The sequence below is a fragment of the Tiliqua scincoides genome, chromosome 1 (assembly GCF_035046505.1).
Source record: "Tiliqua scincoides isolate rTilSci1 chromosome 1, rTilSci1.hap2, whole genome shotgun sequence".
In the NCBI taxonomy this organism is placed as follows: Eukaryota; Metazoa; Chordata; class Lepidosauria; order Squamata; family Scincidae; genus Tiliqua; species Tiliqua scincoides.
Genome location: NC_089821.1, coordinates 21,200,120 through 21,223,217, shown reverse-complemented (window position 1 = coordinate 21,223,217; position 23,098 = coordinate 21,200,120). Strand labels below are relative to the sequence as shown.

At 43.2% G+C, this 23,098-nt stretch overlaps 1 protein-coding gene across 3 annotated transcripts in view; it reads left to right on the top strand.

Annotated features, from left to right (window-relative positions):
* The window catches only part of TMEM229B (transmembrane protein 229B), a 60,069-nt gene extending 38,192 nt beyond the window's left edge, over positions 1-21,877 (top strand). For 2 of the 3 annotated variants that reach the window (XM_066634335.1, XM_066634326.1), the window contains exons 2-3: positions 2,948-2,996; positions 17,608-21,877. In XM_066634335.1, coding sequence (XP_066490432.1) covers positions 2,955-2,996; positions 17,608-18,138 — 573 coding nt within the window. In that variant the 5' untranslated portion in view covers positions 2,948-2,954 and the 3' untranslated portion in view covers positions 18,139-21,877. The remainder of the gene's footprint in view (positions 1-2,947; positions 2,997-17,607) is intronic. The other variant, XM_066634317.1, reaches the window with a different exon arrangement.
* Positions 21,878-23,098: the final 1,221 nt, after the last annotated feature.

The following is a 23,098-nucleotide window of genomic DNA, read 5'->3' as shown; positions in this document are numbered from 1 at the left end:
GCTCTTTTCCCACTGCCACACACACTCAGTGAACACACATTGGTCATGTGAACAGGGTTACAGAATTGTTTGGTTGCAAAGATTGTAGGATACTCTCACTTATCTGGTATTCTTGTCCAGATCTATAGTGTTCTCCATGATATGCTTTCGCTTACATTCAGAAAGCACCTGTTGAGGATGGAGCACAATGAAAATTGAGTTTGCATAGGAGTTCAGGTCAGCACTAGAGTGCTATGGTCTTCCTCTGCTGTCTCATGGGTTAGACATATGCACTTCCTGAGTAGAGAGCATGACTTCATATCCATTGACAGCCTCCAGTTTCAAATTAAGGGCCCAATCCTAAACTTTCCAGTGTTGATGCAGCTGCAATGCAGCCCTGAGGTAAGGGAACAAATATTCTCTTACACTGAGGAGGCCTCTGGGACTGCAGCGCATTGCCCAGCTGGCATGGCTGCATTAGCTCTGGAAAGTTGGATAGGATCAGGCTCTAAGTATTTTTCTTAAGATGCATTGACCATTTGCTCTTGTAAGGAAGTGAATTTGCTCCACGTGTTACAATTTTTTTCCTTTTTTTTAGGATTCAGGGAAAATATTGTGGGCCCATTTGGGTGCACATTTTTATCACATTCCGATAAGCATTCATAATTACAATTCTGAGCTGTTGGCACCAAGAGTGATAGCTGGACTTGCACACCTTTGCACACTTTCCTGGTAGTAAACTCCATTGAACACAATGGGGCTTGCTTCTGAGTAGATATGCATAGGATTATGCCACTCATTTGGTTTCTCTAGAATGTGCTTCTATAGATCTCTCTTCCAGCCCTGTTCAAGGGCTCCTCTTTATCTCATTCTTCACAATCTGACTGACAAAATTTTGGTCTCCACAGTTACTCCTGTCACACTCTTGCTTCTTGAGAACTTTGGTTCTTCTCTTTCTTTAAAGTTCTGACCAAGCTGCATCTCCCCATCCCATGCTGCCATTTTCTCTCAGTATTTCTTGCCCTTTTTTCTAGGCACTGTTGCATTTGTGGTTTTAGTTTACATGTTAATGTGAATAATTTCTGAAGCAGAGTCCCATTCTTGACTTTCTGTCTTCTATCAATACAGTTGCTAGCTGGTCCTGTTTCACTACCATATTGCTATCACTTGCATGGATAGTAAAACTTCTCCTGTTTCTCCTGAGGTCATCTGCCTTCTCTCAGGTACAGGTGGTTGAGATAGCCTGCCTCTCTGTTTCAGGGTGTTCAAAACCTGCTCTTTCTTCCAGCATCTTCTGTTGAAATCCTGATCCATGGACTGATTATCTCTGACCTAGATTAGCACAGTGCTGCTATTAGTTAAATGAAATGTTACAAAATGATGTCTGTTTACCATGTTGGCATTTCCAGCTACTTCCAGCTTTGATTAAAGCAGGTTGCTTAGAAGAAGGGTACAAAACTTACTGATCTGTTTGGTGCAGGCCTGCAGTAAACCACAACCCTGATCACATCAGTTTTATGCTCTTCATAGGTATGGGTATCTGTTTGCTCATTAGTTGATGGAGGATTGATTTTTTTTTAAGGGGCAGACTGGCATAATTGATTTTTAAAATGAAGAACATTAAGCATTTTATTTCCCAGAAAAGAGGAAAAGCCAGTTTCAAAAGTCTGTATCTACCAATGGCTTTAAAAGCCTGCTATAAAAGCTGATAGCCAACAATCTCCTGACTGACTGCTGTTCTTCATTGATTGCAGTGGGGCTCATTAAATGTCATAACATTTCTGACTCCAAGATTACCCCCCCACCTTAGTTTTGATCTCTCAGAGAGCAAGTGATGCATCTGTTTAAAAAAAAAAAATGGCTGCAAAACTTTCATCCAAGTTGCAGTTTCTTTCCTTGCCATTTAAGTAAGAAATGGGCACAAAGTTGTGTGAGATTTTGTACAGTGGTTCCTGGGTAGTCTCAATGACTCAGTCCCTCATGCTGATCTCTCTAGTACTATGTTTCTCCCCTGCCATACCACTTCACATGGTCCACCTATTGGAAGTGTCACTGGAAGTAACTGTCAATGATGTCATTACCAGTTACTCCAGGGTTGGGAGGCCAGATGCAATGCGAGAGACATCAGGATGAATGGGAAGGCTTTTTCAAGCATGTGAAAAGAATGCCCAAGTTTCTCAGGTGTTGAGCTACTCCAGTTAGAATATTTATAAACTGCTCTTCAACGAAAACGTTCTCAAAATAGTTTACCTAACTCGGGAATACAAAGATGTCTCTCTATCCCAAAGGAGATCACAACTTTTTAAAAAAGGTACAAGGGAGATACCAGCAAATACCCGCTGGAAAATGCATTTTGCTGTGATGAACAGTTGCTCTCCTAAACAGAGCAGAACCACCACTTGATCCAGTTAGCAGGGGCTTAACCTAGTCCTGAACTGGTTTTGAAGGGTGCCTAATAAGGACATTGTCACAGTAACACTCCTATGTAGAAGGCTCTAATTTGAATATTCAGCTATGGAGCACCCAATCTGATGTTTTGGGCATGGATGACAGTAATACCAAAAATGTGTAATTCCTATTGGCTTCTAAAGCTGGACATCAAAGCTGGTAGCCATTTTTGAAAATTTGAGCCAAGACGTCTATTAGTCTTGCCAATAGCTGCATCTTCTCAAATCATCTCTCCTTGTGTGTTCCCTATTAATGATGTTGAAATGCTTATGGTAAAAATGGCTATTGTTGTCTTTTTACCCATCCAGCAGCTTTGAGAGGAGTCTTTTGCACTAGCAGCAGGTACAAGTCAGAACAGTTCTTAGTGTGTTCTACATCACCACTTCAGGAGATAGTAACTAATCATACAGCTTAGCTATTTCAGTGGCACTTAGTAACAATTTGGTTAATCCTTATGAGACTCTTGGCATATGTTGACCTTTACCAGAATCTTAGTTCACTTTTTAATTTTATCTTGTAGGAATCGTATGTGCCCAGACATGCCTGTGACTATGGAGGAATCTAGGCAGGTGAGCTTTGAATTGCCAGTTTTGCGAACAACTAAACAACTTCTCCAATGCAAAAAAAGGATTTTAAAAAATACATGAGATACATTTTATAACTTTCTTATACTCTGTGCCTTCTACAAATGCTAAATTCATTGGTAATCTGTTCTCCTGATGGTGAAACCACAGTTTTTGCTCAGAGGCAAGCATAGCACTATTGCTTTTAGTAATTTGGGCAGATATTTAATAACTTTTCTCAGAGGTCACCAGTAGTGACCTGTAGTATACAAGAGGGCATGCACGTGCATGTCTGTAGGCACACTAAAAGCTTTGGAGGAAGTTAATTCTGTAAAAGTTTCCATCGGCTCATATAAGGAAGAAGTGACCTTGTCAGAAATCTATTGATCCATTAGATAACCAGGGTATCCTTCTAGACTCTGTAGTTCTGATCTTCTGGCAAAGTTTCAGTCCAATTCACAGGCCAGTCAGATCAGACTTTTTAGATGATGACTGAGGGCACAATCCTAACCAACTTTTCAGTGCCAAGGTAAGGGCAATACCACTCCAAGGTAAGAGAACAAACATTCCCTTACCTTGAGGAGGCCTCCATGAATTCTCCCCTACCATAGGATGTAGTATATGTCCCATTCGCACAACTATGTCAGTGCTGGAAAGTTGGTTGGGATTTGTGCCTGAGTCTGCTGCCTAAATCCCAAGGTGACCTATCTACAACTTTGTTTTGCTGCCCCACTAAAATCTATAGGAGCCGTGCCATTAACTGAAACGATAAGTGGGTGGCACCTTAATTGTATCCCTCTAGTCTTTTGGAATTTAGAATTCTCAGAGAAAAAATTTGTCACTTAATAGTAACATTAGCAGGGATAAAAAATCCTATAGTCTCAGATGCACTATAGTATGATTAGGGGAGAGGTAATTATTGTTTTGTATCTCCCCAAACACTCTTTTTAAAGCGATGCGCTTGTGATAGCGTTTGCTGATCTGTTGTTCTGATTTGTTCCATATACTTCACAAACTTTCAGTAAACAGAATTGTGGGTAATGAATGTTCTTGTTTACCTGAAACTCTGATATCTCCCCTAGGCAGAAATTCATCATAACTCCTATGGATAGCTCACATATTTAAAAAACGGATGAGCTGGTGTCCTAGGGCCGGTATGGTGCAATGGTATGGTCCTAGGTGGAAACAGCCATAATTACCAGAGAAGTTACCTCAGAGCAAGGAGATAAGATCCTGGCATTTAAGTGGTTCTTGGCTTTCATTCTGCTGGCAAATACCATCATTAACTTACATGGAGGTAGGGAGAAACCTCTGTCAAGGCAGGCAGTGCCACAGGCAGGCCATCATTTGATACCCTCTCCTTTTTCCTTCTAATGCACCACCAGACAATGAGAAAAGGACAAGGGAAAAATGTACTGCCTTTTTTTCCTCCTCTGTCTTTCCTAAGAAAGGGTTGCCGGTATATTAAGTTTGGATTTGGGGGGGGGGGGGTATGACACAGCCTGAAAAGCCTTTTGTTCTAAAATCCATACAGATTGTCTCACCAGTATGAAATTTGACACACAGAATCTACCCGATATTGAATTTATTCTGGCCAAATTTCAGAAGAAAAATCCAAGTTGAACTGATGGGAGTTGTAGTGGTTAAAAATTTTCCTGTGAAGAGAAGCCGGTACCAAATTGGCAACCAAGAATTTGCCCCCTCCCCCATGTATTTCTGCTTTTAATTTCTCTCCAGGTAGATTAGATCCAAAAGTTCATGAGATTTCAAAGGGGTGTGTGTCATGAATATGTACGTGTTAGGCCTTGGTTAGCATGTGGAGCCTGAACCAAACTAAGTCAGTAATGGAGAAGTGGCTAGCAGTTCCTAGCTGCAAGAATGTGAGTAAACAAACAAAAAGATTGTTGTCTCTCCTTTGCTGGCCAGAAAGGACAGACAACAAGTATTACAACTCATTTGAATGTAGCACCTTTGCAGACAGAACGGCGCCTTATCAAGCTGATGAAATGCAGCTGTGGATCTCCAGTTGGGAGGGGTAAGAACTAGGAGGACTAGCAACCAGATCCACTTCGAGAAGGTTATGTCCTCAAAAGCTTCTAATTAGACATTCTAAATAAGTATGAAGTCACCTCAGTATTATTAGCATAAGAAGTATAATAATGAGGGCCATGGGGTGTGTCTGGTCCCTTCTTGGACAGGGGTTTTGGGTGCAACATCCTGCATGCAGTGAGCTCCACTGTCCAACATAGGCATCTGGCCTCACAGGCAGTCTGGAGCTAAAAGATCTACAAGATCTTTTAGCTGACCCAGGTGAGAGATAGGGATTAACAGAGATAGCCAGCTAGCTTTGTTATTTTATTGCTGATATGTTTCCTAGATGTTTATGCCTCTAGCATTTGCTGCCTTATATAACCTTATGTAACCTTATGTATTTAATAAACTAAAATCTCTTTTACTGTTTCATTATCTGTTGGGGACAAAGGTTCAGAATCCTGCCTAGCCTTTCAGCAAGCTACCAAGTGCTCATTGAGGTCTAGTAACTTGAGGACTGAAGCTTTAATTGGAGAAAGCGCTCAGTGCCTGCAAGGGATAGAATTAAGCCTAGAGGGTCTCAGTGTCCCTGGACTGAGACACTGGCACGTACAGGGTGGTGGCAGTACTACTGAACAGGGGGCCTTGAGGGCTTTAGCGTTCGAGAACCAAGAACTCTGAACACCCCAAACCCTCCCCTAAGTTTGCGACAGTGTGCCTTTCCTTTGGAGTCTAGATAACCTGTATACAGTAGTTTGTTATAAGGGCTTAAAGTCTCCATTTTAAATTCCTGTTAAAGTTTGGGCACCAACTTGCAATGCAAGTGCAATGTACCTCTTGAAGTCAAACTCAAATTACATCTGACACACCCTTAGCACCCCCCCCCCATACCTCTCTAGGCAGCTGGCTTGCTCCCAAGCATCACCTCCTCACAAGACATCCTTATTGCATCCTTGTGTTGCCAGAGCCACAGCAGCATTGGCAGGGGAAATTTCTTGGCTGTGGATTTAGACGGGCTGAAGAAGCAAGTTTCTCTGGAGCTGTGCTGCCAGACGCATGCAACAAACATCTAAAGAGTATCTCAAGAAAATGTGCACACATTTTATAGTGTCAAAGTTGTTAATATGCTGTAATTCACGAATATACTGTGTATAGGTACACAGACCCAGTTAATTGCTTGACCCAGTTAATTAATTGAAGAATCAGACCAAGTGTTCCCCGCTGGCGTTTATACACTGCCATGTGAAGGGAGATGGTTCCACACATCTCTTCAATAGGTTCTCTCAGATGGTCCAGTGTTGCAGGTTTTCTGTAAGGACATATGAATTAGACCTCATTAAAACGTGTGTGCCTTTTTTTTTGAGACACCCTGTATTTTAAAAACGAAATGCCTGCCTAATCAATTTGAATTTAAAAGGGCAGTGTGAGGGCTGTAAATGACTGAGAAGCCAGTCCTTGGTTCCTCTTGCTCTGGTCGGCAGGATGGTTTGTAAGAAGTGTGAGGAGCAGCAAAGGGTGATGATGGCCACATTTTCACTAACCCAAGAATTTGAGTTTTTAGTGCTGTGCTCTCTAGTGAGATTGCCACAGCCTGCCTGTGAACAGTTGAGATGCACAACCCTTGCATCTGATCTTTCCTTGCATCTGGAAGTTCCTTTTGAGGTGACTGACAGAGATGGGGACCTGACAGGCAGTCCCAGAAAGAATAGATGCTGCCACCAAGGGGGGAAAAAACAAAACAAAGGGAGGGGCCCTTTCTCCCATTTGGGGTGAGCTCAGTTAGTGAGGGTCACTCAGCATGGAAGGTGCTAAAGAAGAGTCCAGGGACCCAACTGACCTGGTGAACTCCAGCTCCTCTGCACCTATACACACCATGGAAGATTGTATACTTAGCCATGAGCAAGTTATAGAAGGGCAAGGGGCAATAGCTCTCTGCTCTGGTCTGGGTGGTACAAGATGAGAAGCTTCAAAAATCAAAAGTAGTTTATTTTTAAAAAATAATAATAAAAAGGTTCAAAGGCAAGCACTTGAATTAAGAGGTCTTGTGCTGGAAGCAAATGAAATGAAATCCTAATGCAAGGTATCTATACTTTTCCCTAGCTCAGCGCTTCCCAAGTTCATCCGGCTGGTGACTCCCCTCTCCAGCGCTGGAATCCCGATGTGAATAGTGATGACACATTTCCCATCACATGATAATGTTAGTGGCCACTAACTTCTGGGTTGCAAGGCCCTTAAGGAGCCTAAAAAAATAGCAGTAATTTTTGGGATTTAAGCAGGTGGGTGGGATTTTTTTTGAGCATGCAGTCTTCATGTGCACCAGCTCTGCTTACTGTGCTAAGCCTCCTTATTGCTGTTTGTAGGCTAGCAATGTGGTCTTGCTGCTTGGAGGTGGGCCTCTCATGATATCCCTGGAGTGCCTTGTCATGCCCACACACAGATTGGGAACCTCTGCCCTAGCTGGACTTGTAGGTGTAGTTCCTTTGTTCACCTCCAGGGTGCATTTTGTGACAGATATACAGATGTGTGTACCGATGTGTTACACTGGCATCCTTCAGTCTCGGAAGACTATGGTATCGCGCTCTGAATAGTGGTTCTGAAACAGAGTGGCCTCTCCAGTGCGCGAAGCCTGGGTAGGAAGTACAGATGTATATAGATGACTGCAAGTGCTGGAACAAAACATGTCCCTCTCACTCTATCCCATTCCTGTTGCTGGGGATCAATTTCCTTTGGCTATTTCAGTGGGAGGAGTCTTAGCTTAGTAACCTCGGGGCCTTCCCTGAGCCATTATCCAGTGGATGGGGAAGACCAATGGGCAAGCTGCCTAAGATAAGCCGGCTCCAAATTATACAACCAGTTGCTTCTCATCTGGGTGAAAGGCTCTCATTCACCAAAGTGCTTATAAATTACAGTGTTGAGGCAAAGAGAAGACCATCGAGAGCTTGTGTGCTGATTTAAATGTCAGTTTAAGCCATTTATCTGTAACTTTAAGCCAGCTATCTCTTTCCTTATTATGGTTACCCGATAAGAAATTCAGCACCATTCTCATGTGTGATACATGATCCAAGACATTTTTGAGAAGCATGGAACAGAAACAAATGCTCATTCTCTCTTGGATCACAAGATAACTTCCTTTACAAGTGTGACATGTGAGGGTGCCTAATTCTCTGTTTTGCAAGGTAGCATCCCTTTGTAAAGCAAAAATGAGAAAACTGATTTTTAAAGAATTACAGAACAACCCAGAACATATTTATTGAGAAGTAACAGTGAGACTTACTTTCTAGTAACTGTGTTTAGAATTCCAGGTATGAGGGAGGGTGTGTGTCTGGTAATTTGGGGTGCAATTGTCCATTTGGCAACATCTGGCTCTGTTTAATAAACCAGGAAATCTGATTTTCATGAAAATTGCATCCATTCTCCCTACATGCATCTGTACTTCCGCTTCATGTTTTACTCTGCCGCTGTTCTCTAATTTACATGACTACATTAGGTGACATTGAAAACCTTTACGGCTTAAATGGCATGCTAGTTAAGCCATGACTTAAATTGCACAGTGATACATGAAGCCTGGTTTAACTTGCACGCTATTTGAACAATAAAGGTGGTTTACAATGTCACTTAGTGTGGTCATGTAAGTGAGGGGAAAAGTGGGGACGATGACAAAGATAGAATGTGTGCATGTTGAAAACTTACAATGGAAAAATATATGATGTATTGTACAGCATCTATACTGGGATGATCAAAGTTGTTTAACGTAAGAGCCAAATATAATAAACTTCAGATGTTTGCGAGCCGCAAGAGAGATGTCCGAGAGCTGCAATATTTAAGAAGCATTTAAATTCTTTAATATTCATGACGGGTAAATATATTTAACTTGCACTTTAATCCAGTGGACTCTCAGTTTGTATCTGGTACATAATTATAAAGCTTGATTTTTTAAATTTACCATTTATATTGGTTGTGATGCAAAAAGGAACTCAACCAACATATTTCCGCAAGCTACACATTAGATTTCAAAAGAGCAACACGTGGCTCACGAGCCACAGTTTGGCCACCCTGATCTAAACAGTTCACAACATAGTGCATAACTTAAGGCTTCAGTTTTCAAACTCTCTGGGAGTTTGAAAAACACAATAAGTTCTTGCAAGGGAGGGGAGGGAGGCAGCAGGGGCAGAGGGAAGGCAGTGACGCCGTCCCCAGGATCGTGCTGCTCAGGCGGGCTGCAGGGACTGAGATGCACTCACCAGTCCCTGCAGCATTGTCCTGGGGGTGCGGGGGGCCCTGTGCGAGTGCCTGCAGGGCTCCCCAGCTGGTTTGAAGTGAAAGTTGAGCGATCGTGCTCTACTTCCGCAAAACCGGAAGTGGAGCGCGACCACTCTACTTTCACTTCGAACCAGCTGGGAAGTCCTGCAGGCAATCGCACAGGGCCCCCCGCACCCTGGGAAGGCTGCTGCAGGGACTGGTGAGTACATCCCAGTCCCTGCAGCCTGTTAGTGATGCGATCCTGGGGATTGCGTCGCTGCCTTCCCCCCTGTCCCCGCCCCTTAAGGGGGCAGAGGCCAGGGACCTCAGGCTGGGGCATCGCGATGCCCCAGTCTGAATATCACTGACTTAAGGCATGCCTTAAGGTCCAATTTCTATACATATTAAAGCATGAGTGAATTTGTAACAGCCTTAATGTTAACAGCCATCTGAATACTAAATTCAGAAAGTATTGCCTATGCTTTTCTCATTTGAGATCTGGAATATGTCTACAGGTGGGGCCTCAGTATCTGTGAGGAATCTGTTCTTGGACCCACCATAGATACTGAAAACCATGCATAAACAAATCTGCGGTTTTCGGCCCCTTAAAACCTCAGAAGGCTACCAGAGCTGTGCTCTGGTCACCTCCAGAGGGCTTTCTAAAGTCCATGCACAGCTGCCCGTGGCCTCTGCGAGCTTCAGAATGCCTCTTAGAGGCGGGAAAAAAAATGCAACTTCTGGTTTTTGGAGGCATCTGGAAGTCATGTTTTTCACTTCTAGAATAATAATGATAATAATAATTAATGCTTCTAGAAGGCATTCTGAAGCCCACAGAGGCCACAGGCTCTACAGGCTTCATAAAACTCCTGGAAGAGACTGGAGCACAGCTCCAGTTGCCTTTGGAGGGTTCAGGTTGGGACCCGCATCAAGCCAGATCTGCAGATATAAAATCCACGGACAAACAGGCTCTATGTGTAGTCATTCTTCTAATCATGGAGAACAGCTTGTATCCCAAGAACAAAACTGATACACCAAACACATTTTTCCCAAGGAGATATAAGAGTGATGTTCTAAATCAGTAGATTTGGTATTTTGAAATTCCCATTTCATAAGGACTTGTTTGTGTTGGCTCCTTCCCATGTATTGGTATCTATTTAATGTGCTTCATCTGAGACATCTTCACTATGTGCAATGCAGTAAAAGCTATTTAGGATGCAAGGAAATGTGTGAGGGTAGAATCTGGGGTTCTCCAACTGCTGCTGTTGTGGGTAATGAACAGACATATCAGGATCAGATATCCTGCAAAATCAGAATTATTTATTTATTTAAAAATGTTTTGCCCCTCCTTTCCCCTAAAGGCACTGGAGGCATCTAGCAAATTTGTAAACATAATAAGTAAGTACAAAATAAATCATTCAAAACTACAAAACATATGCATTATAAAATAACATACTTCTAGTAGGATTCCTCCAACAACCAATGAATGGGCCATCACATAAAATAGCCTTCAGCATGTGTCAACTCATAGACCAACAGTAGCATGAGAGCTTCAGTTAATAAGCAGCAGCATAAACATGTTATTAAATTAGGATCAGCACAGATAAAAACAGCCAAAAGAGCAGCAGTAAAAATGACACATGAAAAAGAAACAGCACACCTCATCCCAACTCTCTACCAACACTAAAAAGTTAATCTAAATTAAAAAGTCTTTAACCCCTTCTGCATTGGTTCCCAAACTGTGAGCTCCGGCTCACCAGGGAGCCGCTGAAAGCAGCTGGGGGAGCCGTGGAATTGTCTCTTGAAGCCCCCCTTCTTCAAAGCCAGCATTTTCAGAGGAAGAGCTGGAGACCTTGGCATTCTCTCTACATCTTGGCTCTCTAGTGCTGTCTATACCTGGTTGGGCCTTCTGCTCCTGTTGTTTTACTTTCAAGTTTTTAGTGCACTGGTTAGCAACAAAGGCAACCTCACAGTGGTGAATCACGGGGAAGCGGGTCAGGGGGAGATGAGAGACTGAGACTCTGAGTGACTCCTTCCCTCTTCTAGAAGGCGAGAGCAAAGCGATTCTTCTTGTTCTGGCCTTAGTCATCAGGTTTTTCTGGTTTACAAAGGCAGGAGCATTTGAGCAAAACTTTGCTTCTGCGCCTGCTGCCACTGCCATCAGTGGCTCCCATATGACTGTTGCTGTTGCGAGGGAGATGCAAACGGTTCCCTTTTTGGTGAAACTAAGAGAGAGGAAAAAAAGTAGGGAGGGAGTGGGGTGGGCAGCGAAGGGTCAGGCAGCCAAGCAGGGTGCTGCTTGCATGCGCTTCTAAGTGCTGCCAAGCTAAGACTACAAGGGCTGGGAGAGCTGGGTGTTCAGCCAGACATGCTGAGTGCTGGAGCTGCATTTTCAGCCTGCTCTGTAACTTGAGTGCAACGGACTAGGGTGGGGGAGGGCTTTGATTGACAGCAGTTACAGAACAGGTTAGCGCTTGCATGCACTTTTTGCAAACACACCTCTCCTCCTCCCTTTGCAGCAAAACCCCAGTGTACATTTCTCTTTCTCTAGCAGCAGCAGCAGTTGGATGACTTTGGTGGTCAGCCAGGCCACCTCTATGGCCTGTTTGGCACTGGGAGCCTGACTCTGTTGCCTTGAGTCACATTCTAGCGCAGCAAGCGAACATGCCTAGTTCCCTTCATCCCAGTTATTTTTGGGGAGAAAAATGGAAGTTCTACTGAGGTTGGGCTTACCCCAACAAAAAAGTAACATAACGTTGGGGGGGGGAGGGAGGCTGCAGCCAACAGCCAGTAGGTCAAGGGAGCAGCAAGTCACAAAAGTTTGGGAACCACTGCTGTACCGGAATGTCTCTAAGGAAGGGGCAGGGAATTAAACAACAGGGTTGGGAATTCCACAACTGTGGTACACCCTACTTCTTGCTGCCTCTCTCCTAACTTCTGTCAAGGGTGGCATTCTCAGCACAGCCCTCTTAGGGAATGGGCCAGAATGTATGGAATTAAGACATGGTTTTATATGACATTCCTAAACTTCATAATAGCTCATGCCCCCCTCCCCCTCATGTACAAGGAGGTGGAAGGTTTCTGCTTCCAATCCTGATTTAGAACAAATCAGCATTTGTCTTGACCTTCAAATCCAGTAAATCCAGGCTGGTGCTTAACAGAGTTTGAAAACGAGCTATAATATGAACTGGGATACGATCAAATTAATGTTGAATATTCTCTTGGAACTTGCTTCTTTTTTGCACCCATACAAAATCAGCCAGACATAGTTTTTACTAGTATTTAAAAAGAGCCCTGCTACTTCTAAATGACTTATAAGCAGGTTACATAAATGACCCCCCCCCCCACACACACACACAGAGGCACCTGCTTGATAGCCCTGCTTGTTAAGGTCAGCCAAGAAAGGACCTCATGCACTCCCCCCTTTGAAGGTTACGCTACCGGCAACCCATTTATTTATTCTCATTCTAGGAATTTTTATCCTACCTTTCAGCTTTCAAGAAGCTCATCAAGGCAGCTTGCATCAGATTTCCGGACATGTTTCAAGGATAACCCCATAGAAAGTGCATTGCAATCTTTATTTCCTCTAAGGGGTCTACACTGGTGTGGTGACCTCTTCTCTGGCTTCATAATGTTGTGACTGTGTCATGTACCATCTCCAGATGCTCTGCAATATCATCATGTGTCATGGCTGAACTTCCAGGTTGCCAAGATCTGTGCTGCATGTAGCTTGGCTTGGAGCTGCACAACCATGCAGTTTACAGGGTACAGCAGCAGTCCCATCAACCTGTGATTAAAGCACATGTTACACTGATCAGATCTGCCTTTCTCAGAAAAGGGCATGGTTTGCACACTAGCAAAATCTTCACAAAAGCATTCTTGCCAGGGCTACCACTTGTTCATTCAGGAACAAGGTCAGGTCAAGGAGCAATCCCAAACCATGAATTTGATCTTTCAGAGGAGTACTGCTTCACTGAGACCAGGATGAACACCCAAAATCAAATCCACTCTTCTGATAACCAGCAGTGCCTCTGTCTTCTTTGGATTCAGTTTCAGCTTAGCACACATCCAAACCATTAATGAGCTCATTAATGAATGGAAGGTTCACAATCTCTATTCTATCCAGTCACGAACACCAAATCAAGTGTATGCCATGGCATTTGTGTAGGGCCCAATATTATTTGAGGCAGACCCATGACTGTCATGGAGACCATACAGGATACAATCCTAACCCCTTATGTCAGTGCTTTCCAGCACTGACATAAGGGCAATGCAGCTCTGAGGTAAGGGAACAAACATTCCCTTACTTTGAGGAGGCCTCCGTGAGTGACACCCAACTGCAGGATGCAGCACATGTCCCATTGGCACCGCTATGCCACTTTTAGGTGTCTTATATTTGGAAAAGTGGTATATAAATTTTCTTAAATATACCAGGATCAGACCAAAGGTCCATCTAATTGGATATCTTGTTTCCAGCAATTGCTAGAGAGATGCCTTTGGAAGCATGCAGGCAGAGCATGAGGACAACAGCTCCTCTCTCTGTTTGTCCCCAACATGCAGGTTCCAGTTTCTGATCATAGCTAATATACCTTAATAGATCCACCCTCCTTTAATGTATCTGATCCTGTTAAAAGACCACTAGTGGCCATCAGAAGTTTATCTTGGAATTTTAGTGTTCTTTGGATATAGCATTGGTTTCTCCCAATGCTACGTGTAGGATGTAGTAAACTAGGCAAACATCTTGAACAAAATCACTATTGACTTAGGGCCCAATCTTATCCAATTTCCCAGCACCAGTGCAGCCGCAGTGCATTCCCAAGGTAAGGAAACAAATGTTCCCATACCTTAAGGGAGCCTCTGTGACTGCTGCTTCACCACAAGATGCAGTACATGGCCCCATTGGCACAGCTGCACCAGCACTGGATAGGATTGGGCCCTTAGTCCTAAATGAAATGTCATTTGAAAGTTGAATATTGTAGACCTGGAATCATGAACAGTGCTAGATGTATTGGAAGCTATTTTTTAAAAAAAATTCTACCTAGTTTCAATATGTTGTCTGCACTGTCTAAGCCAATGATTCTCACACTTTTAGCACTGGAACCCACTTTTTAGAATGAGAATCTGTCAGGACCCACTGGAAGTGATGTCAAGACCAGAAGTGACATCAACAAGCAGGAACATTTTTTACAGTCCTAGGCTGCTATCTTACCCACACTTTCCCAGGAGTAAGTCCCATTTACTATCATTGCTAAAAGTATATACAGAATAATTTGTTAAAAATACAGGTCTGTAACATTTCTCCAAATGCAGTCACATACCATGGTAGCATCAAGTCTAATATATTAAAAATAAAATATTGAAATGAATATTGAAAGCCGCCTGCAGTTGGCTCGCGACCCACCTAGTGCATCTTGACCCAAAGTTTAAGAAACACTGGTCTCAGCAAACAGTCTTAGTGTTTTTTTCCTGTTTCTGTTCCTCATTTTTGCTTTATATTATCAGTTACTCACATGTTTCCTGGAGGCATTTTCAAGAGGAGAATTGTCCGTATATCAGCTGTACAGAGCAAGCTCTTATTGGTGAAACAACAAGAGCATTTCATGTAACTAACCATTAGTGGTGTTCTAATGCCTCCACAAAGTTCACTAAGAACCTACACAGTTTGTTGTGGCTGGGAATCAAGAGATATCTTCCCCCTTCCCTCAAGTTACAATATTCTGTTACTTAACTTATTCCCAGTCAATGGAGCAGTTATGACTTCATCAGTGATGATAGCAAGCCTCAAACAAGTCAGTAAAGGTCTCTGTGTTGACAGCGTATCATAGTCAGGAAGCCTGGAGTTTGCTGTTGGCCTGAATATGTCTCACTGGGGGGGCTGATTTTTTTTTAATTTTTATAAAGTAGGTGAAAGGTAGAATGTCAATGTAACACAGACTTCATCGCACATGGAGAACCACTTGATATCAAGTAGGTATTCTGCCCCCACCTCAACCCACCTTATCATCTAGCCCAGGATGATCCAACTTCGGGCAGCTGGGGCGGCTGCATGACCCTTGCATGGCCCCTGGCGGTGCTAACCCGGAAATAATTGGCAATGACGTTACTGCCAATTACTTCCATGTTCTAAGCTGCCAAAGTCATTTGGCAGACTCAGGAGGCAAGTGGCGGTGGGTGAGATGAGGCTTTTCTATCTCCCTGCCACACATTCTGGCTTCTTCTTCTCCAAAGCAGAAGCTGGAACAGTGTGGCAGGAAGACCGAAAAACCACTGAAGTGAGTGGGGGGGTTGTGGCCAGGCTTTAGGGGACTGTCAAATATGGCCTACAGGACATGTGTTGGACCACCATGCTCTAGTTCAGGGGTGCCCAAACCCCAGCCCAGGGGCCACTTGTAGCCCTCAGGGGCTCCCAATCAGGCCCTCTGGGAGCCCCCAGTCTCCAATGAGCCTCTGGCCCTCCAGAGACTTACTGGAGCCCATGCTGGCCCGATGCAGCTGTTCTCAGTATAGGGACAACTGTTCAATCTCTCACCTGAGCTGTGGGATGAGGGCTCCCTCCACTACTTGCTATTTCACATCTGTGATGCAGCAGTGGCAGTGAAGGAAAGGCTGGCCTTGCTTTGTGCAAGGCCTTGAGCTACTACAAGACCTTCATTCATTCATATAAGTTCCATCTCTAATAAATTCATTTATGTAAATTTACTCAAATTTTACATGTAAATTAATTTTTTTCCCCAGCCCCCGACACAGTGTCAGAGAGATGATGTGGCCCTCCTGCCAAAATGTTTGGACACCCCTGCTCTAGTTCATGGGTCTCCAAACCCTGGCCCGGGGGCCAGATGCGGCCTGTGGTCAGCCTCAATCCAGCCCACGGCCAGCCTCTTGTCCCCTGAAAGCCTCTGGCCCACCTGGTCGAACATGACTGAAACTGTGCTCTGGTTGCATCTGGAGGGTGTTCTAAGGGCCAGAGAGTTTGAATGAATGAGCCCATTCATTCATTTATTCACTCATCTAAGTTCCATCTCTAATTTATTTACATAAATTTTATATTTAAATTTTTTTCCGGCCCTCAGCACCATGCCAGGTATTTGATGCGGTTCTCTGGCCAAAATGTTTGGAGACCCCTGTGTCTAGTTCATAGACATAAAGAATGGATCTTCTGTCTTAGAAGGGATATTGATATACAACTGAAAGAAATGACATGTAATAGGCTTTGTTCATATGAACATTTTAATTCAGTTTATCATGGGGTGGTGGCAGAGCTGGCCCCAAAGCACCTGGTACCTGATGTGGCATGCCAAGTGCTGCCCCTTTTTCCAATGATGTGCCAATCTCTGCTTCTCCCACTTTCCGATGTTCTAGCTCAGCACTCTCCTCTACATCTGTGTCCTCTCTGCCCATCTCTTCCTTTTCCAATCAACGTTGTGGGAGGAGAGGGAGCAGTAGTGGAGGCTAGTAGGAAGACAGAGGTCAGCTCCCTCATTCCCCCATTTCTGCCCCATCAATCTACTACCTAAAGTGCCCACTTAAGCTGACCTTATGGATGGACCAGCTTTGGTTAGTGGTTACTTTGCTCCCTCCACTTTTCCCCATGGCAGCCTCTAACTAGGAAGGGACCATAGCTCAGTCCTGTATTTTGCATGTAGATGTCCCAGATTCAATTCCTGGCATCTCCTGGAAGGGCTGGGCAAGATCCTTGTCTGAATTGCTGGAGAGCTGTGCTAGCCACTATAGATAATGCAATACTGACCAATAGTTTGCCTTGGTATAAGGAAGCTTTTGGTGTTTATATTTAACCTTCCTGGACAAACCTGCCTGAAGAAACAAGCCTTCTTGTGAAACCTAGAAACAATTCTGCACCCAGATTTATCTGGTGCAACACTGGCACTATTAGCTGTTAGGCATGGAAACAGATGTTTCAACTTTCCAAGTCTTTATCAGGTTTTTCCCTTGGTTCCCCAAAGAGATCATCTGGGCATGCCTTTCATTTGAACCACAGATACAGAGCAACAGGTCTGACATGAGCTCTCATCCCCTAAATTACAGCTGAGCACAATAACCTCAGGAAGAGCGAGAAGTCAGCATATCCTAGCCAGCATGGGCATCTTTCAACAGTTAAGAAAAATGGGGTTGATACTTTCCATAGATTTTCTCTTGGGCTCTAGCAGTGAGATGAAAAGGACTTTCCTAGTTCCTTTCTAGTTCTTGAACAGTGACTCTGAGGAGCTTACACCTGTGTAAGGATATATGTTACTTTCCTTACCAGTTACATCATTATTTTACATATGTGAACTTAATGTGACAAGACCATATGACACTATACTGAGGCTTTAATGTTTTTCCTGTCTTACAGAGTTCCTGCTGGGGACTGTGCAGAAGAATGGCAGCTGCAGAACCCTTGACTGCTTTCTCCCGTTGGTACCTCTATGCCATTCACGGCTACTTCTGCGAGGTGATGTTCACAGCCGCCTGGGAGTTTGTGGTCAACTTCAATTGGAAGTTCCCAGGTGTCACCAGCGTATGGGCACTTTTCATCTATGGCACTTCCATCCTCATTGTAGAAAAGATGTATCTGTACTTGAAGGACAAGTGTAACATAATAGTGCGCTGCCTCATTTATACCCTGTGGACGTATGTTTGGGAGTTCTCCACTGGCTTCATTCTGCGCCAGTTCAATGCTTGTCCTTGGGACTATTCACAGTTTGACTTGAACTTCATGGGCCTCATTACCCTGGAATATGCCATTCCATGGTTCTGTGCAGCAATTATAATGGAACAGCTGGTCATCAGGAACACCCTGCGTTTGCGGTTTGATGAGAATGCCGAACCCGGTGTTCCCACTGCTGCCGTAACCTTGGCCAATGGCCATGTGAAGACTAATTGAATAGTATCTTAGAGCTACACATTGACTGTGAACTCACCTGCCCCCTTTGTTGGAGACCTGTGATGATGGCCTCAAAAACTAAATTCCTGCTTCCTGTATGATAAACAAACCTCCTGTTTGGAGGTATGCATGAAAAAAATGGATCCAGTAGGTTTTCTATGGATTTTACTTCTTTGGTTTTTTTAAACTGCAAGTAGCACCGTCAGCTACCTGCTGGCTAGATAGTTTCTGACTTGTAACTTACTATGAAAACAGTCTTATTACCTGTATTTTACTGCATATGGAAAAAAGAGAAATGCTAGTCAGCCTTGTAAAAAAAAAAGTAGATTGGCACAGATGCCCCAGTTAACTTAGTGATTGGCTTCTATTCCATTAGGCAACATTCAGGTGCTTGCTTGCAACCAATACCTCCCATGGGATCTGAGATGCTGCAGAGTCAAGAAAAAATCAACAGCTGTTGAGATAGCCCAACAGTGGTGGTCTACTGGGGAGGTAGAATTTGCCCTCTTGTGTGCTTCTCCTAAGGCTTTTTTATTGCACCACTGTGTATGCTATTATGGTGCTGGACATCGTGCTGTATTTCTATTAAAAGATTACTTTTTGAATCATCCATTCCGATGCTCACAAGAGAGCGTGTTCTCCCACTCTCATTTCTAAAAAAAATAAAGGCCCATTGACCTGGATGAATTTTATCCTTATTGTACAAGCTGCATTTTTGGCCAAATAGCCAAAAGTGGGAGAGAAATGGCTGAAGTCTTCCCTGTCTCCTGTCCTTACTCCTTGTAATGGAACTCAACAGAAGGGCTGCTTCAGATCTGATTCTTGCAACCCCCAAAGTAACTGCTCACATTACCAGGATCCTCTCTGCCTTCCTCCCCAGGAAATATTCTGTCACCAGTGATACTGATGGCTATCGGTGTGGACCATTGGCCCCCTAGTATTAAAGTTTTCATGTGACACTTGGACTCAAAAAGAGTTGGAATCCTGCAGGACAAACTGTATATTTCCTATGTTCATTTCTGTCTGTACTAGTTGATCTTCTCTAAGCTCTGCCGAGTGTTCCCAGTGTACTAACAGCAGTATTATTTAGTGAAGCAATCTCTCTTCATGAAGCTATTGAACAAGCAGCAAAAGGTGCCTCATGGTAGGGATCACAGGATTGTTCTTCCAGATGGATTGTGCACAGCACTGCAAGGGCTGTAGGCACTTCAGATCCCTTTTAGAGCGCATGGGTTTGAGGCAGTGTGAATGTCCAGAGCAGATGCATGCCTTTCAGAGGCACTCTGACAAATAGTAATGAGAAAGATGCATGAGATCTGGCAGCCACCAAAGGACTTTATTTTTAAATTCTGGAGTCTTTGGGGCTGCTTAAAGTTGCAAACATAAAATAGCCTTAAGAAGAGAGGATGCTGTCACTAGACCACCTGGACCAGAAGAATTCCAGGTATCATTTGCACTGAATGGAATGAATTGCACTAGCAATGAGTTGGGCTTGTGCTGTGAGTTTCTAGGTTGTAGGGTCTCTTTTTTTTGCGTCTGTTTTGCTTAAGGTGTGACTGCATTATATGACTGACCACTTACTGTTTTGATTCACCTGGCCACTCAGTTCACACAACTATTTGCTTTTCTGTTGAGCTCCCTTGCAGGTAAAGGACATCCTACCACCCCGAATGAGTTCTGCATTGTAACTCTGCATTGTAACTTGTCTCATATTTTCTAAGTGTGATAATTTTGTTCTTCCCAATTTCCCTTGAGACGTGATGTCCATTGCTGGCAATGGATGGGCAGGACCATTGGCAGCACTAGGCACTTAGTTAGGTCTTCTGTATAGCAGTGTTGTGTGAAATCAAAACACACTGAGATTATTGTCCCAAATCATCTATTTTAAGAAAGACTGAGTCAAATTATTTTCCATGTGATATCATCCATAGCAGATTTATTGTCAGCCGTGCAACAACTACATGCATCCCCCCATCCGTATGTATGCAATATGGATTTTCACTTATACCTACTGTGAATACTATCTTTATCCATACCAAAAATTTTGGTTATACACTACAGGAAGAGGCATCTGGTCCGTGTGAGCTGAGAGCGCAATTAAAAATTGCACCATGGCTGTGTGGGGCACATGGCATGATAGGTAGTGCATATCCAGGCATAGTTTTGTACTGGCTTTCAAGATGCATACATTACGCAAAACACGCTCTCATGTTATGCTCCCTTTTATCTCCTATTGGCTGGTAGCGATCAACAGTCTCCCTCGCCACTGTCACCACCACCACAGTCTCCTGCTCTCATTATTCCACCTCCACCTAACACCATCACCCCTCTTCTTCTATTAGGATTTAGGATGATTTTGGGGTAAACTTGGAATGGAACAAGTGAGAATTTTTGCCATTTAAATTACTGTAATAATTGTACTGATCCAGATTTTTGCTCTAAGGGCCATTTTCAGGAACGAATAAGGTACAGATAATGATGGATGCATGTACTCTAGTCAATTGGAATAGAAAATAAGATGGAGAGGAAATGTATTGCTTATGGAATTATGCTCATAAGCCCTCCTAATTGATAGTAGGACTCTGTGGGTACTGTGAGAATAGTCTCTTGGCACCCCGCTTCTCTAAGCCGTTGTCCTGAACCACGAAAGAGTAAGACCAACTTGGAAAGGTATTGGGCGGGGCTTTTTATTAAGATCTTTTTTTTTTTTGCAAACATTACATGTTTTTGTTTCTGTATACTGTGACGGAGAGAATAATGCAAGTAGGAAATGGGGTACAGCTACATTTTCAGATAACCCCAGTTTATGAATTGTACTGTCAAACTGAATAAGTACTGTCTCCTCCTTTAACTAGTGTCTACTAACTCCTCATGAGTTTGGACACTCAGTTCTGATTGCTTTTCATTATATTCTGGCACTAGCTTCTTATCTTGCATTATAACACCACTAAAGAAGAGATTAAAAAATGGTAAAATTGGTAATGCTGCTAGATAAGTAGGATTCCATAGATCTGTAAGATATCTGTCTCCTGCACTGGCCAGTAGTGCAATCCCATACTCCTTGGGTTAATCTAATCCTAAATTGCACAGTTATTTCATGGCTGGACAGTAGTTAGTTACACTGAAACAATGGCTTCTGGTGTTTAACCTATGAACATCTACAGATGAGCTATCTTTTCCCATGGTGGATCAGTGCTGCACTTCCTAAAGCTTACTTTTATGCTTGTTAATACTGCTTAGCTATATTCTCAAGGGGCTAAATTTACACACAGAAGTGCACTTTATTCCCAGTTCGCACACCAGGAACTGAAGTGGGTCTCATTGGCTCACATTTCCCCCATGTAGCATCTACCGGATATCTTATATAACCAGTGGGCTTTTCTTTAGCACTATTCTGCACCTGCTGAAAGTTACTGTATCTGTCAGGCCCTGCAGATTTCATGATTTTTTCTTTTTAGAACAGCAACTTGTTTGCAGTCAGAGATGTACCTATTTTACCTCCATTTGTGTTTATTTTCTCTTTCTTTTGATTCAAGTGAAAACTACTGATGGTTGCTTTACAGCTGAATTGCTTAATCTTCAAAAGCAATGACAGCTGCACTGCTGACAACAATAGCCTAGAAACCATGCAGCCAAGGAAGCACTTGAGTACAAAACTGATAATAAAACGCACACAGTCCTCAGTTCAATATTTGCTTGTATGTGTATCCTCCTCAGTAGATTAAAGTTGCCTGTTTGAATTCACCAGCAATAAAAATTTGTGGTTTGTTGGCTTTGCTTTCTTTGAGTTATAAGAAGGGGATGGATGCACACACTGTTTGGTTGCAAGTATGCTCTATTGTGCATGATTCTGTTCTGTGGCAGCTTTTCTCACAAAATGAGACTCCAGAAGAATACACACCAAGTGCCCCCTTGTATACAGCATTCATGTTCATCCAGACCTATGCATCATTATGTTCTCTTCCCCATTTGGATGAATGAAAAGAATGCGCCAACGTAGTGTTTTATATGCAAAGGATGACGCTTACAGCTGTCTTACTGAATGAAGCCTTGGACAGCCAAAATGGGGCACACTTTAGTGTGGCATTTTGTCCAAAATATGCTGCCTATGGTCCCCAAGCACACTAGGTGTCATAGCAGTGGGGGAAATGCATGCACTGCACATGCACATTGTGTACATGCTATCTCTTTGATTTGATTTCAAGAATGTATAGTCTGCTTTTTTTATAAAGTCCACAGTGGCGAACGAATCAGTGTAAAGCAGTGAAGCCAAAGGACACAAAAACAATGGAAGAACCATTTGCACAGTAAAACAGCAGCACTAAAACTATTCAACAAGCCAGTTCCCCTCCAACTGGTTAAAGCAATACATTGCTAAGTACTCTGTGGAAAATACATATTTTGACTGCCCATCAAAAGGATGTTGCTGGGGGACTGTCAGATCTGCCTAGGAAAAGGATTCCAGCACTGCCACCACCACAGAAAACTCACCACTCATAGCTGCCAAACAGATATCAAAGACAGCCCTGAGAGCAGGACCTCTGAGCCTGTATTAAGAGTTGATCCTTTATGCATGTGGCAGAATAGTTGAACCTCTTTCCCCCATCAGAAACATTAAAAGAGCTACTCAATATGGTATTAAAAACCATGATTGGAGTTTGATCCCAAAAGCTTTTGGTCATCACAACAATCCATTTTTTCTGACTTCTAATCTTGATTTTCAAACACCCTGTCCAAAAAAGGAGGACTAATTTGAATCTCCTCTTCAAAACCTATTGAAACATATCCCTCATCCAGATAAAGGAAGTCAGGAGTAAGATTAATTGAAACCAAGGAACAATTAGTCACAACTAACAGTCCCATTGAAAGTGATGGGCATTACTCAATTGGCCTGATGTAATTCTTGCTATGCAGCTGGAAGATTTTACAGTTGGTTTTGGGACTGTGATGAAAAGAGATA